We start from the raw sequence: 15,580 nt of genomic DNA on the forward strand, positions 1-15,580 counted from the left end.
GCCTTCCAGGCTATTTACGTAAGACCATCCCGATTACCCTCCAATCTAGGGGAAATCAATCCATCCAGATGCAGAAACAGAGCAAAACTTAACTGCATAAAAAGGATATGCTGACAAACAGTAAGTCTAACAGTTACAACAAATGTGCTACTAGTATAATCAGGAGTTGGAGAAAGAACAATGAACTGAATACCTGGTGTTTGAACTTGCTTCTGCCACACTGCTCAGCAGCTGTGGAACTTCATATTCAAGAAGTGTTTGGAGCTGACCATTTCCAACACCATCACGGTACACAATAATCCGTGCGGGCAAACCCTGATTGTACTCGTACCACTTGTTGAGTGCTCCTGCAGAATTTGGTATAAGAAAAGAATGACTCATGCAATGCTAACAAAGAATACAATTCCCATTAAATTTTAATGGTTAGCCCTAGCTGGTTTGGCTCAGTGAATAGGGCATTGGCCTGCAGACAGAATGGTTCAGGGTTCGATTCTAATCAAGGCACATGCCTGGATTGCGGGTTGACCCCCAGTGGGTGTTGTGCAGGAGGTAGCCGATCAATGATTCTCTCTCTCCTTCTCCCTTACTCTCTGAAATCAATAAAAAAAATTTAAAATTTTTTCAATGTTTAAATAAGTTTGCTGTTTCAGACCACTGTGAAATAGGGTAATACCTAACTTGGGTTGTATTCAATAACATAAAAACAAATAACTTTAGGGAACATTCCTGCCTCTTTACTATTTGAGGAATCATAATGATTTCTATGGCAAAATAGATTCTTAAGCTTAGCATATTGCAGCAGTAAAATTTTAATATTTAAGCAATAAATTAAAACTTAATTCATGCAATAGACAAATTCTTTATATGAACCAAATTAACACTAATTTAGTTTTTTTAAGTCTTTAAATCCTCTCAATAAATACAGACTGGATAAGTTTAGTTCATTTTCTTCTTTAATGAGCATGGGTATGAAAATATAAGGAGAGACCTTGGCTGTTCCTCTGGAAGTATCTCCACAGGGACTCACCCAATTAGATTTCACGTCTCACTGACAGTATAAATTTTATACACATTTCCACCCACTCTAACTAGAAATCACCAAAAGGCAGAGACCAGACAGTAACTCCCACCCAACAGAAACTTTTCATAACCACTAAAAAAAAAAGACCGGGTTTTGAAGTGAGAAGAAAGTAATAATATCATAAAGATGCAGTGATTCTGTTTGTGTATATATTGTATATACAATTTGTATAAGTTTATCATCCAGGAAATTAACTTAAATTAACTTTAAGAAGACGATCATACATGAAAGTCCATTCCCAACACCTATCACCAAATTCACTTTCTTAGTAGAAAAAAACTCTTTAAAAACCCCCAAAGTTTACAGATGGGAAAACGCAGCTCCGGGAGGGTGTGAGGTGTACAGACACCTTTCAGGAATGACAACGCCAGACCCAGGCCTGGGCTGGTAGGGGTGGGAACTCCAGGTCCCTCTTTTCACCGGTCACACTGTGAAGAGGGCACCTTCCTCACCTGCTGTCTTCCCCATCTTCTCCTGCTATGCCACCCTGCCTGCTAACATCCCCAAAGCTTCTCTCCTGTTTCTACACCTAACACTGCTCTGTCGTAATCCTTGTTCCTCTGCAGTAGGTTTCTTTTGGCCTTCAAGCTGCTTGCGAGAGCCACCAGCAGCTACAAACTCTCCCTCCTCCTGGCTTTCTGTTTATCACCGAAGACAATGTGAATCCCACAGTCTGACTGTTAGAGTCAGGACACAGCTCTGGGGATCTGCAACTGGCTGCCCATTGACTCAGGTAGGCTGGGGGAGTTTGCCTCCTCCTATCTGCTCTACTATCAGCACATGGACCTTGGTCTGAAGGAACAGTCTTGGAGCCCACCCACACTGTTATGGTTTCAGTACCGATCATGAAAACTTTTAAGCAGTCTGCAACCTCAGCGGTTGTTCTCTGAAGGATACAGCGGGAAAACCACCTAAAATAAGCAAAAAAAAAGGTAAAGTTCAAAAATGTCTACTAGACACATGCATTAACGTTAAGTTAAGAAATAAACATTACAAATATAAATCAATGTTGTTCACAAAGGTAAAGTTCAAAAATGTCGACTAGACACATGCATTAAGGTTAAATTAAGAAATAGGGCTGGACTTGTGGGGCTCCCAGAGCGGGCATTCGGGATCCCAGCCACGAGATGAGGAGCCTGAGGCCTTGAGAGGTAATTAAGTAGCAGAGCTGGCATTAGAACTCAGGTGTCCTGCCTCCCAAATTTCTGATCAGGATTGTTACAATGAGTCTACGGAAGCAAACTCCCAGCGACTTCTTAAAGCAAATCATTGGACGACCAGTGGTGGTAAAACTAAATTCTGGAGTTGATTATCGAGGGGTCCTGGCTTGTCTGGATGGCTACATGAATATAGCCTTGGAGCAGACAGAAGAATATGTAAATGGACAACTGAAGAATAAGTATGGGGATGCATTTGTCCGAGGAAACAACGTGTTATACATAAGCACACAGAAGAGAAGAATGTGAAGGCATCAAGCGTACAGCACTCTTCAGACCTGGATATATTTTTTTATGAGATCTTTTTGGTTCTTTTATATAATTTGTCATATTTCATAATAATTGGTGATTTTTCAGTTATCAAGTAGAAACTAATAATTGGTGGTTTTTCACTGACATGTGAGTAAGGTAAATGTATAAAGTTGTGGATTTAATTGTAAAGAATTCTTTCATATTTAAAAAAAAGAAATAAACATTACAAATATAAATCAATGTTGTTCACAATTTTGTATATGCTATATGGTCACAATTACATTAAAATCTCACCCTCCCCCCAAAATGAAATTTATTGAAAAGAGAAACTAAAGCATTGTGCTGACATCAGACACATCTGGGTTCAAATCCTGGCTGTATACTCATCAACTACGTGACTCTGCTATGCGAACCTAAGCTTCAGTTTCCTCACCTGTAACAAGGACATTTACAAGCTGGTATGATAGTTACTACCTCACAGGGTTACGGTAAAAATTAAATTAGATAATACACATAAAGTGCTTAGCACTTGCCACATAAAAGCACTAATAGAGGCCTCTCGGTTATTATTATAAAGGAATTTATTTAGCAGTAGATTTCTACTTTCAAAATAGTCAAAGATTTCTCAAGCATAAGCTTCCATTTCTAATGGTGAGCCTTTTGGACTTAAAAAACTTAACATGATTAAGTTATTTATATTTCAGAAGCAAGTTTTCTTGCTAAAGTCTTCAATTAATTTAAAGCACTTAGAAAATGAAGGTCACGACAATACCATGTATGCCGTCCACATAACTATACTTCTCTAAATATAGGCAACAATAGTGATGCAATTAGGATGCTGCTAACTGGCTGGACATCCTTTACCTGCTTGATTAGGGAAGTGATACATGTAACAAGGATCTCTTTCAGCCTGGAATGAGGTTGGAGGCACGCTGCTATTTTTCCTATTTTCCACAATCCCAAGTAGATACCTAACCACAAACTTAATGGAGTAAGTCAAACAGCTTAAGTCTAGGAAGAAGGAATTTGCCAACAGCTCCTACTGCCTCAAAGCATTGTTTAGTTACAAATATGGGAACAATTCTAAGAGAACTTAATAAGAACTATGAGCTCATGTTTAACGTGTTATCCCTAATCCTACCTATGTTTTTTTTCCTGCCTATGTTTTTAATAGTTGTGCGAACAGCCACCATATCAAGTGTCTGTGAGCATTAATAATAATATAATCACAAGCATGAATCCAGGCAATCTCTCAAATGCTTGACATAATGTATGTAAAGTTCCTAGTACAATGCCTAGTACAGTGCAGATGTTCAGAAAATAAATGCACAAGAATTTCTACATGGCCATCCTTTTGGGAATATGACTAGCATATGAGCAATAGCTTGTCCTATGTATGTATAAAAATAGTTTTTTTAATGTGGCAATGTATTGTCCCGATATTATCAATCATTTATGTCAGTATAATTTATGACCTTAAGTATTCACATTTTAAAAATAAGTAAAGAATACAAACTATTCCTTGCTGTATAGTCTTTAGTTAAACCACAATTAATAGTCTAAATAGTGGAAGAATATGTTACAGTCATTGTAAAAGTACCTGGTGATTCTGAGGTTAATACTGGCCACAAATCCAACCACCACCATTCCCTTGTTGAATGCATCTTTACAGACATCGATGCCAACTACCATCAGGGACTTTAACTGTAAAATTAAATTTTTCATGATTTTAATGGGATGAGGTATTATTTCCTCAAACAACAACTTAATATGAAAGTTTTAAAAATTACCCCCATTATTTAATTATTCAAGTTAAGCTATGTGCCAGGAAGATCAAGGTCCAGGTGAGGCAGATATTTAACCAGAAACCAAAGAGACTTAAAGAGGAAGGGAAGAATATGGTACATACTTTGCTTTAAGAGATTCACTACAGTCCAAAATAGCAACCATCCTTTGTGGAGATGGCCATGAGTCATCAGTGGCTCAAAGGATTCTGGGAAAGTGCTCAGTCCCTTTATCCCTTGCCTCTGGGCTGAAGGAATCTGAAGAGGAATTCCAGCCCCCTTTCTTCAGCTCTCTAAGGACTCCTCACCTGGCTATGCAGCTGGGGTCACCCTGCTTATGGAAGCGTAAGAGAATTGGGCTACATTCTCTCACTTCTCATTCCCACACTTCCTCCCACAGTGGCCACAGTTCAGGAAAGACAAGAGGATTTTCTCAGTTCCCCACACAGTTTGGAGATTCAGATGATAGGCTCTGCCAGCTCTCCAAGGTTTGGGGAGGCCCAACCAGGATACAAGGCTACTCTGAGAGTTAGCACCTGGTGGAAGCAAATAAAGGCAAAGGCCGTGGAATGCAGATTTTAAATAGCTGCCAGAGGCTCTAAAGCACGTCCTTCCAAATCTATGCCAAACTAGATTCTCTCCCAGGATCTATTCTGTTATCAGCTTAACTGAAGCTCCTTGAGAACGGGGCCTACGCCTCACCTGTGCACACCTTCACAGTGGCTTGTGGAAGCCAAACCCAGAGCAGAGCTCAACAAGCAAAACAAATACCTCTGGGATCCTGTAAAAAATCTCCCACTTTGATTTCATTTTTTAAATGAATTCATCAGCCCGGCCGGCGTGGCTCAGTGGTTGAGTGTCAACCTATGAGCCAGGAGGTCACAGTTCAATTCCCCATCAGGTTACATGCCCGGGTTGCAGGCTCGATCCCCAATGTGGGGCGTGCAGGAGGCAGCCAATCAATGATTCTCTCTCATCATTGAGGTTTCTCTCTCTCCCTCTCCCTTCCTCTCTGAAATCAACTTTAAAAAATACGTTTTAAAAATGAATTGATCAACTGATTACTAAAAGGACAAGAGTGACAGATTCCTCACAGGGATCTCAACGGCCCACAGCTCGCCTCCAAGTTTACAGGTCATCTGCATGGCAATCTTAGTGGCAATACTCATCATCATCCCCTGTTTACTCAAGGTCCGAACAAGCACACACTGGCTTGGGACTGGGCAGTCGGAGCTCAGATATTTTTTAATGGATTCATAATAGTTCTGCTGAGCAGAAGGCAGAATACACATGACCTAAAAGCAAAGCAAAAAAAAAAAAAAAGAGTCAATTTACTTATGCTTAGAAATTGCTTTTTAAAGAAAAATGAATACATGGATTCTTCAAACATCTTTTGCCCTTAAGTTCTCAAGCGGCAAATGTGAACACGCCTACAGGTCTTTAAACTTTGACAATTAATCAAGGCCATTTGAAATGCCTTCTCATCAGCCATCCACTCCACCAAGCCCAACTCCGTCTTACCATCTCCCTCAGCCAACCCTTCCCTTCCCCTTCACTTCTCTACTGATTTCATTCTGTCGCGTCCTCGAGTTCCCTTCTAACTGAGCTCTTCCTCCGGCCACCTGCCCCCTCTGCATGACCCTCTATGGCTCTCCTGTCTCACCCCCTCTGCCTCGCAACTTCACCCACAGAGAATTGGCTTACACTGTGGTCTTTTCCCCATTAGGTACTGAACAACCAAAATAAAGGAAACAAAAACAACATATGTTTTGTTTCCTGGTACTTGAAAGTAGGGATATGGGAAGAGAGAAAATAAGGAGAAAGAAACTCGGTGTCCCCTGATATTTTTTAAGTCCACCCAGCTCTGTCACTGCCCTAGTTATCAGGTATTTCCCTTAGAGAAGGATGACCCCTGGACTACCTCCACCTCCTTTCTACCTTCTATTCTCTACCTTCAAACCCCCACCCCCTAAACTATAGAAAAGATAGGTACTGTCATAATAAGCTAAAGAAAACAAATAAAGTTATTTTTCACCTATAGATCTGTTCAAAATCATAATGCCCAGTGTTAAAGTTATTTAAGTAGAAAATTATAGAAAGTGGGAAAAGGTATTCTTAAATTGTCAGCAAAATTATCTTAGGAACCTTCTTTCCTTCCATCCATTGAATTTGGGGCCAAGCAAGGCAGGTGGTAGAAGCAAGGCAGTGGCGCAATAGGACCAGGGCCAAAGAAGGAGGGAGCCAAGTGAGACTGGTTACACACCAGGGATGGAGAGATAAGCATACATTTAGAAAATAATAGCGGTCACTAGCAGAGGAGGAGTGGTACAAATTTGGAAAGGGAGAGTGCCTTCCTGTGGTATTGAATCAGAACTGGAGGTGTGAACATGTTTTTAATATATACATAGGTACATATAGTAATAAAATAGATGTAGTTATACATAATATATATGTATGTACATGCAGGCACATGCACACATATATTTGCCCCAGCCTTGCCCATTGAGAGAGCCTGGGACAGCAACACTCCAGTAGCAAATGAGCACATCCAATTCCCAGATCTTGGTTTCCAAATACTGTTCTCTGCCCAGAGGGATCAGGGCTCATTAGAGAAATTTCTGATTCCAGAGCTGGGCAGCAAAACTTCAGGATTAGCCTGGCATATCTCATTGTGCCAGACAGTGAGGATGTGTTCCAAGAACGATGGGGACATGTCAACAAGACATAGAAGCCAGCTTGAACGGGGCTCTCACTGGAAAAACCAGGGAACTTTGGGCATAAAAAGAAATAGTAGTAGTGGACTATACGGTAGTAAAATAGGGATCCATACTTATATAAATAGATGCACAAAGAATTGGAGAGAAAAGGAAGCTTTTCTTTATAATATCATGGCACCAAATAAATGTAGAAGGAAGTATAGAATTAAAAAGCCACCATTTGGCAACCATCAGAGGAATAATGGATTCAAACAAGAATTACTAATGGATTCTAAAACTAGTGGGTAAAAGTTTGATGAGGAATAGATATTTACAGAGTCTCAAAATATCTCCCTATCAAAAAGAAAAAAAATTAATTGTAAAGAGAAAAAGAATAAGTTGACAGGTACCACCTTAATCAGTGGGGTACCCTATAGGACACAGTGAGAACACAGATTCATACTTCCACCCAAAGTGCACAACCTGAATTTAATCATAAGGAAACATTGGACAAACCCAAATTGAGGAGCATTATACAAAATACTGGTCTATACTCTTCAAAATTAGAAGGCCATCAAAGGCAAGGAAAAAACTATGGAACTGTTCCAGATTGCACACGAAACTAAAGAGACAGCACAACCAAGTGCAACACATTAGATCCGTTTACTAGACAGGACATATAAATGGGAAAATGTTCATGGAGTCTGTGGATTAGCTGCTCATACTGTTTCTTGATGCTGATGGTTGTCCTATGGTCCTGCAGGAGAGTGACCTTGTTTATAGGGAATATGCACTAAAGTATTCAAGGGGAATGGACTAGCATGTCTGTAACTTACTCTCAAATGGTTTTTGGAAAAAAAGAGATAGACAGACAGATAGATAGATAGGACAATAAATAGATGGTAGATAGATAATGATAAAGAAAATATGATAAAATGTCAACAATTGGGGAACATGGGTGAATGGTACATGGGAGTGTTTTGTACTAGCAACTTTTCTATAGGTTATATTTTAATTTTTATTGATTTTAGAGAGGAAGGGGGAGAGAGGGAGAGAGGGAGAGAGGGAGAGAGAGAGAGAGAGAGAGAGAGAGAGAGAGATGGGAAATATTGATCAGTTGTCTTCCATATGAACCCTGACCAGGGTTCAAACCCACAAGCTGGGTATGTGCCTTAACCTGGAATGAAACCTACCACCCTTTGGTGCACAGGATGATGCTCCAACCAAACTGAGCCACACCAGCCAGGGTAAAAAAAAAAAAGTACATGCTCTGAGAGTGAGAATTCCCTTTGTTTCATACAGCATCCTTACGGACCATTTATGTTGTGTCTGACTAAAAGAGCTGAACTGCTCTGCATGAGATATGAGCAGGAATGTAGGGAGCTGGGGTGAATGAGCTAGGAGGCAAGAGGAGGGGATGGGACAGGAAAGGCACTGCAGTGTAGTGCGAGGCCTCAGCCTCGGAGAAGTGCACACACTTCCAAGAAATAGGGGTGGCTGAGGTTTTGTAAGAACAGGGATGTCAATTTTAACTTGTCTGCAATGTTGGAGTGTGATGTCATCAAACCTTGGCCCCAAACCCTGTGCAAGGTCAGTCTCACCACACACACACACACACACACACACACACACACAGAAAACTCCTTTGGAAAATGAGGCACTTGTGGAAATCCCACAGGCTGATGCAATGCAGGAGGAAATGGCACTCACAAAAGTTGAAAATACACACAGGAAGGCAAGAATGCAGGGGAAGCAGGAACATGGGGCCACAGGTGACATGGAAAACCCTCACCCTCCAAGAATCCCTGAAACACTGGAAAGAACATGGGTGCCCCGACATTTATGGGATAAGATGGGAATCAATTTATCTTAAATCTCAAGTGAAAGATGACCCCCCAAGAAGTAGAAAAATATGTAGACATCCAAGAGGCTGATATAGGGGTAACAACAAGTATTTTCAAATTAATATTAGAAATAGGGAAAAAAATAAACTGTTGATTAAAATGTTAAGATTAATACTTTCTTGGATGCTTGGGGAAATGCACAGCAATGTGTAAACATCACAGGAGATCATGTTCAGATTTTTTCTTTCAAGACTGTTATCTACAAGGAAAAATAAAAATTATACGTGAAAACACAAAAATGGTCCTGTACTCACCAACTGAACATCAGGATCAACGTGTTTCTGTATAGCGCCAAAAAACGCAGCTGTACTTTCCTGTACCTTTATGCTGCGTAAAAAGATTAATTTTGAAGATATAAAATCCCCTTCGTAGTAGCACATAATATAGAGTCAAAATAATACAAGTGGATTTTTATAACAGACTGGCAATTTGAGAAAAAAATCATTAGAGAAAAGTGACCACCTTTTGAGTCTAAAATCATTTCTCACACACCAAGATATGCCAGAAATATCTAATAACCATTTTTATTACCTTAAAAATAGTTTGGGGGAGGACATAACATTTTTTGAATTGCCTGGTATCCCTACAATTAATAATTCTGTTGCTCAAAATGAGATTGAAAGTGAACTTTGGAAACCACAAGTCTCAATAGCAAGTGTCTGAAACAGGATTCAAGTTAAACTAGGAGTAAGATTTCTCTAATACCAAATCTCCATAAGAATTTTAAAATGAATGTTTCAAAATCATCAGGTTAATGAGACCAACATATTCAGCTAACCTTGAAACTGTATGATTCAGACTAAAAGATTTCCCCCCTTCGTGACAGCTTGTTTGAAGCCTTAATCAATCAGTCAGCAAGTGCTTATCAATGATCTGTTCTGTGCTTACATTAAGTCAGGGGTCAGAGGCTACAGAAATAATTCCCACACAGAGGAATTTCCAAATCCACTTTCTTTATGTACAATCAGACTCTCTTGAGTGTCTATGACTGGACTGCCCCAATGCCCTGTGACCTTTTAAAACTTGCCCAGCAGGGGGCAGGACCACTGTCTCCTGCTTGCTGATTCCAGTGAGCTGTCGGAAGGTTTACAGCTCTGTTAAAACGACTAAATGCCTCTGACTTCTCCAGTTCAATCTCTTGAATGCAAAGACCGCTAGCTCACTGTCCATTCCTTCCCCAGTCATCTGGCAAATGTTTCAGGTGGGAGAAACTATGCACATAATAAGTCTGACGGGTAAATGGATCCTTCATTGGGGGAAGGGGGGAAAGATGGAACAAAATACGGGCTTTCAAATAAAACTGTCCAGGGACAGAACATAAGCAACGGTCTTGCTGGTGGAACTGGTGTGAGAAAGGTGCCAGCGCAAGGTCTGTTGACTGTGGCTTCTTCCATTAGTCTTTCCCTGCCTTATTAATTAGGTTTAAGAGAAATTAGAGCAAGTGAAACTCAAACCAGGCAATCTGTTAACAGATTTGGTAAGAGGAGAATTCTAAACTGAGTTGTAAAATGAGACTTTGGGAAGATCTGTGGTTTTCAACAATGCTGATGTAATTAATTAGCAACTATGTGTTTAAAGAATAATTTCCCATCCTGCCAATGAGGACATTGCATCTCCACCATCACAAGAAAAGAAGTATCCCTACTAAGGATAGAAAAAGCTCCTTGCTAAGCATATCAAGCTCAATAAAATGAGACATGATCAACTTTATGACTTTTTTAAAAGCAAAACAATGTTCAGTTTGGAGTGTGCTTGGCTATGTCTGGATCCCTTACTAAAAGAAAAGCAATTAATTTGTCTTTCTCATCCCCCCGCCCCCCAAACCGGCATTATCTAACATAGAGTAGATACTCAATAAATGTTGAAGAACTAAATGAATGGCCTTGGTTTTATCAGAAAACTATGTAAATGACTCATTTTATACTAAAGTGACAGCATCAGAAAAACTTATTTCAGATCTATTTTTACATTCAATTGTAAAGCATAAAATTTACCAAATAAGTCAGGAAATGCAACTTTCATTTTTTTCATATCTCACTTGCTATTAAATTTTATAAATAACTAATATGAAAGAATTAAAGAAGAAAGTTGACAGGGCAAGATATGGATTTATACCCGAATTACTACTGAAAGACTTTGAAGTAATGAGACTATTGCCTTAAAAAACTGAAAAAATAAGTTTTACAAAGACCAACATAAAGTATATTTAAACTATATGAAAATTTGATCATTGCAAACGTCTATTTACTTAGAGCTATCTTCTTGGCACTTTATATTAGGAAACTTTGCTGAGATAAAGAAGCTTTTATAGCTAAATCAGCTCTTATTTCCTAGATTCTAACCAAACTAAACACATAGAAGAAAGGTTGGGTGACTGACATGCTCACATTTTGGGATAGTCCACATTAAACCCCATGGAACTTCCAACTCTTCTCAAGCAGCTCAGAAAGTTCTCAATCACGTTTTCAGCTCTGCTGCTACATATAATCAGCCATTTATTCAGAGACTGTGCACTTAACAGCTTGCAACTTCGAATATCCTTGGACCAATCAGCAGCAGACACAGGTTGACACTGGGAAAAATAATGATCATAATAGGGCTGAACATTTTATTCAGAAAACAATCCAATAAAGAGTGTGAAGATGGTCCACATTGTCTTAACTATTTAGTACCATTTGCTATTCAGACTCGAAACACTGATACAAGCTCTGCAGTGGAGGCATCTGAGCATCTCCCCAGGTCAGCCACTCATGGCTGCAGAGCCTTAGACAAGTCCCTTTACTTCACAGGCCTCCACTGTGCACAAAAAAGGGGGTCTGGTTCAACGATCTCTAGGTTCCCTTCCAGCTGTAAGGATCTCTGATCCTGACTATGAATGGCTCAGGTGAGCAGACTGTCCAATTTGGTCTCTTTACTCTAGGCCAGTGGTCGGCAAACTGCGGCTCGCAAGCCACATGCAGCTCTTTGGCCCCTTGAGTGTGGCTCTTCCACAAAATACCGACTTCTGCACATGGGCCACGAAGTTTCAATCCCACTGTACGTGCGCGCCCACACATGGTATTTTTTGGCAGACTCTCTTGAGTGTCTATGACTGGACTGCCCCAATGCCCTGTGACCTTTTAAAACTTGCCCAGCAGGGGGCAGGACCACTGTCTCCTGCTTGCTGATTCCAGTGAGCTGTCGGAAGGTTTACAGCTCTGTTAAAACGACTAAATGCCTCTGACTTCTCCAGTTCAATCTCTTGAATGCAAAGACCGCTAGCTCACTGTCCATTCCTTCCCCAGTCATCTGGCAAATGTTTCAGGTGGGAGAAACTATGCACATAATAAGTCTGACGGGTAAATGGATCCTTCATTGGGGGAAGGGGGGAAAGATGGAACAAAATACGGGCTTTCAAATAAAACTGTCCAGGGACAGAACATAAGCAACGGTCTTGCTGGTGGAACTGGTGTGAGAAAGGTGCCAGCGCAAGGTCTGTTGACTGTGGCTTCTTCCATTAGTCTTTCCCTGCCTTATTAATTAGGTTTAAGAGAAATTAGAGCAAGTGAAACTCAAACCAGGCAATCTGTTAACAGATTTGGTAAGAGGAGAATTCTAAACTGAGTTGTAAAATGAGACTTTGGGAAGATCTGTGGTTTTCAACAATGCTGATGTAATTAATTAGCAACTATGTGTTTAAAGAATAATTTCCCATCCTGCCAATGAGGACATTGCATCTCCACCATCACAAGAAAAGAAGTATCCCTACTAAGGATAGAAAAAGCTCCTTGCTAAGCATATCAAGCTCAATAAAATGAGACATGATCAACTTTATGACTTTTTTAAAAGCAAAACAATGTTCAGTTTGGAGTGTGCTTGGCTATGTCTGGATCCCTTACTAAAAGAAAAGCAATTAATTTGTCTTTCTCATCCCCCCGCCCCCCAAACCGGCATTATCTAACATAGAGTAGATACTCAATAAATGTTGAAGAACTAAATGAATGGCCTTGGTTTTATCAGAAAACTATGTAAATGACTCATTTTATACTAAAGTGACAGCATCAGAAAAACTTATTTCAGATCTATTTTTACATTCAATTGTAAAGCATAAAATTTACCAAATAAGTCAGGAAATGCAACTTTCATTTTTTTCATATCCCACTTGCTATTAAATTTTATAAATAACTAATATGAAAGAATTAAAGAAAAAAGTTGACAGGGCAAGATATGGATTTATACCCGAATTACTACTGAAAGACTTTGAAGTAATGAGACTATTGCCTTAAAAAACTGAAAAAATAAGTTTTACAAAGACCAACATAAAGTATATTTAAACTATATGAAAATTTGATCATTGCAAACGTCTATTTACTTAGAGCTATCTTCTTGGCACTTTATATTAGGAAACTTTGCTGAGATAAAGAAGCTTTTATAGCTAAATCAGCTCTTATTTCCTAGATTCTAACCAAACTAAACACATAGAAGAAAGGTTGGGTGACTGACATGCTCACATTTTGGGATAGTCCACATTAAACCCCATGGAACTTCCAACTCTTCTCAAGCAGCTCAGAAAGTTCTCAATCACGTTTTCAGCTCTGCTGCTACATATAATCAGCCATTTATTCAGAGACTGTGCATTTAACAGCTTGCAACTTCGAATATCCTTGGACCAATCAGCAGCAGACACAGGTTGACACTGGGAAAAATAATGATCATAATAGGGCTGAACATTTTATTCAGAAAACAATCCAATAAAGAGTGTGAAGATGGTCCACATTGTCTTAACTATTGAGTACCATTTGCTATTCAGATTCGAAACACTGATACAAGCTCTGCAGTGGAGGCATCTGAGCATCTCCCCAGGTCGGCCACTCATGGCTGCAGAGCCTTAGACAAGTCCCTTTACTTCACAGGCCTCCACTGTGCACAAAAAAGGGGGTCTGGTTCAACGATCTCTAGGTTCCCTTCCAGCTGTAAGGATCTCTGATCCTGACTATGAATGGCTCAGGTGAGCAGACTGTCCAATTTGGTCTCTTTACTCTAGGCCAGTGGTCGGCAAACTGCGGCTCGCAAGCCACATGCAGCTCTTTGGCCCCTTGAGTGTGGCTCTTCCACAAAATACCGACTTCTGCACATGGGCCACGAAGTTTCAATCCCACTGTACGTGCGCGCCCACACGTGGTATTTTTTGGAAGAGCCACACTCAAGAGGCCAAAGAGCTGCATGTGGCTTACGAGCCGCGGTTTGCCGACCACGGCTCTAGGCATCTAGATAGGTCAAGCAGAAAATGCTGATCAGTGATACTCCAGGTCCTCATAGTAAAAACCAACAAACCCTACAGGGCAGTTAAGAATATATGTATACAAGGAGTAGCTACATCTAGGAGTAAAGATGAGCCAGGACGCAAGCTCCTTGCTCACTCAGGAGGTTCCCCAGGTGACTAGGGAAAACAAGCTCCCTACACTAAAGAGGGGAGTCATGAGACTGGCACGCTAGTTACTAGTCTTCTGCTTATATCCTTGGGCTGAAATTGAATAGAAGTGTCCTTGGTATGGTGAGCTGGGAAGAGCCACTGTTAGAATTTAGAAGAACCACACTGGAATCTACTCCCTTGCTCCTCAAACTGTTGTCTTCAGCAGCATGGCTAGCTGCTGTGCACTTGTTGGAAACACCTAGTTCTGGGCCCTGCCCCAGACCCACTGAATCAGGATCTGCATTTTACTAAGTCGCCAGGTGATTCATCTGCACATTCATGTTTAAGAAGCATTATCATCCTCTTGTTTTACAGACTCCAAAGCTGTGGCTGAGACAGGCTATGGAGCAGTTGGTAGCTGTGACAGGTTCAGAATGCTGGTCTTGACATTTCAGCCAGGGCACTTCCCACCAAGCACTCTGACTTTCAACCACCAGCTATCCTCACGATGCCTTGACATTAGGTGGTGAGGCAGGGACTCAGCTCCAAGAGGAGACCTTAGCCTGACAACGAGGGGGGAGGGTTAGCCCTCCCATGAATGGTTCTGTCTGGAGCCAACGTTTATTCCTTCCCATTACAGCCAGTATGAGGAGAGCCATGGCCCTCTCACCTACACTCCCACCTGTAAGGGCTGGAAGGAGACCAAGGACAAATGCCCAAGGCCCACTCTGGTGTCCATGAACCTTTAGTTTACTCATTTCCTGGAACCCAATTCAGAAAAGCAGAATTGGTCAAGACGTCAATGACCCAGCCACCTGTAGCCATCCCCCACCACCTCTAGGGGGCAGCCTCTTCGTTTTAGTGCTCTGTCTATGGAGACCTGTTTCCAGGCCAAAAAATGCAAGAAAATCTCTGACAAACAGGACTTTACTTACAGAGATGATGAGACAAATAATTTTAAATATTTAAATCCTGCTTTATATGTGGAACTAAAATTGAGCTTCTCTTCATTGACTCCTGACCAAAGTCCTAACAGGGGCCTACATATTAGTACTTTACAAAACTACATTTTGTTTTTAAAAGTAGTTTTTCCCTCAGCTTCTCCAGTAAGGTGTTGGTAATTTGGAATAGATTATCAAAAAGAAATGATGAAAAAAATCTGTATTCTGCCAACACAAACCTTTCGTTGCTCAGTTACATTAGTTTAGACATGTCAGTTTATATCAAACTAGAGGCCCAGTGCACAAAAATTTG

At 40.5% G+C, this 15,580-nt stretch overlaps 2 protein-coding genes across 2 annotated transcripts in view; one reads left to right on the forward strand and one right to left on the reverse strand.

Moving 5' to 3' along the window:
* Positions 1-15,580, reverse strand: part of PIWIL4 (piwi-like RNA-mediated gene silencing 4) — a 44,795-nt gene that overhangs the window by 3,476 nt on the left and 25,739 nt on the right. The window contains exons 12-17 of the mRNA XM_014530673.1: positions 13,425-13,609; positions 9,189-9,261; positions 5,429-5,629; positions 4,151-4,254; positions 1,922-1,992; positions 194-347 (exon numbers count right to left, since the gene is read on the reverse strand). Of these exons, the coding sequence (XP_014386159.1) occupies positions 194-347; positions 1,922-1,992; positions 4,151-4,254; positions 5,429-5,629; positions 9,189-9,261; positions 13,425-13,609 (788 nt within the window). The remainder of the gene's footprint in view (positions 1-193; positions 348-1,921; positions 1,993-4,150; positions 4,255-5,428; positions 5,630-9,188; positions 9,262-13,424; positions 13,610-15,580) is intronic.
* LOC102257586 (U6 snRNA-associated Sm-like protein LSm6) lies at positions 2,165-2,763 on the forward strand. Its single transcript, XM_005883059.2, has 2 exons — positions 2,165-2,208; positions 2,283-2,763. The coding sequence occupies exon 2, from the start codon at positions 2,305-2,307 to the stop codon at positions 2,545-2,547; it is 243 nt and encodes an 80-aa protein (XP_005883121.1). The 5' UTR covers positions 2,165-2,208; positions 2,283-2,304; the 3' UTR covers positions 2,548-2,763.

The sequence above is a fragment of the Myotis brandtii genome, unplaced genomic scaffold (assembly GCF_000412655.1).
Source record: "Myotis brandtii unplaced genomic scaffold, ASM41265v1 scaffold76, whole genome shotgun sequence".
NCBI lineage: Eukaryota > Metazoa > Chordata > Mammalia > Chiroptera > Vespertilionidae > Myotis > Myotis brandtii.

What these genes read in the sequence shown, in the direction of transcription:
- LOC102257586 (XM_005883059.2), top strand. Translation starts at nt 2,305, where the DNA reads ATGAGTCTACGGAAGCAAACTCCCAGCGACTTCTTAAAGCAAATCATT.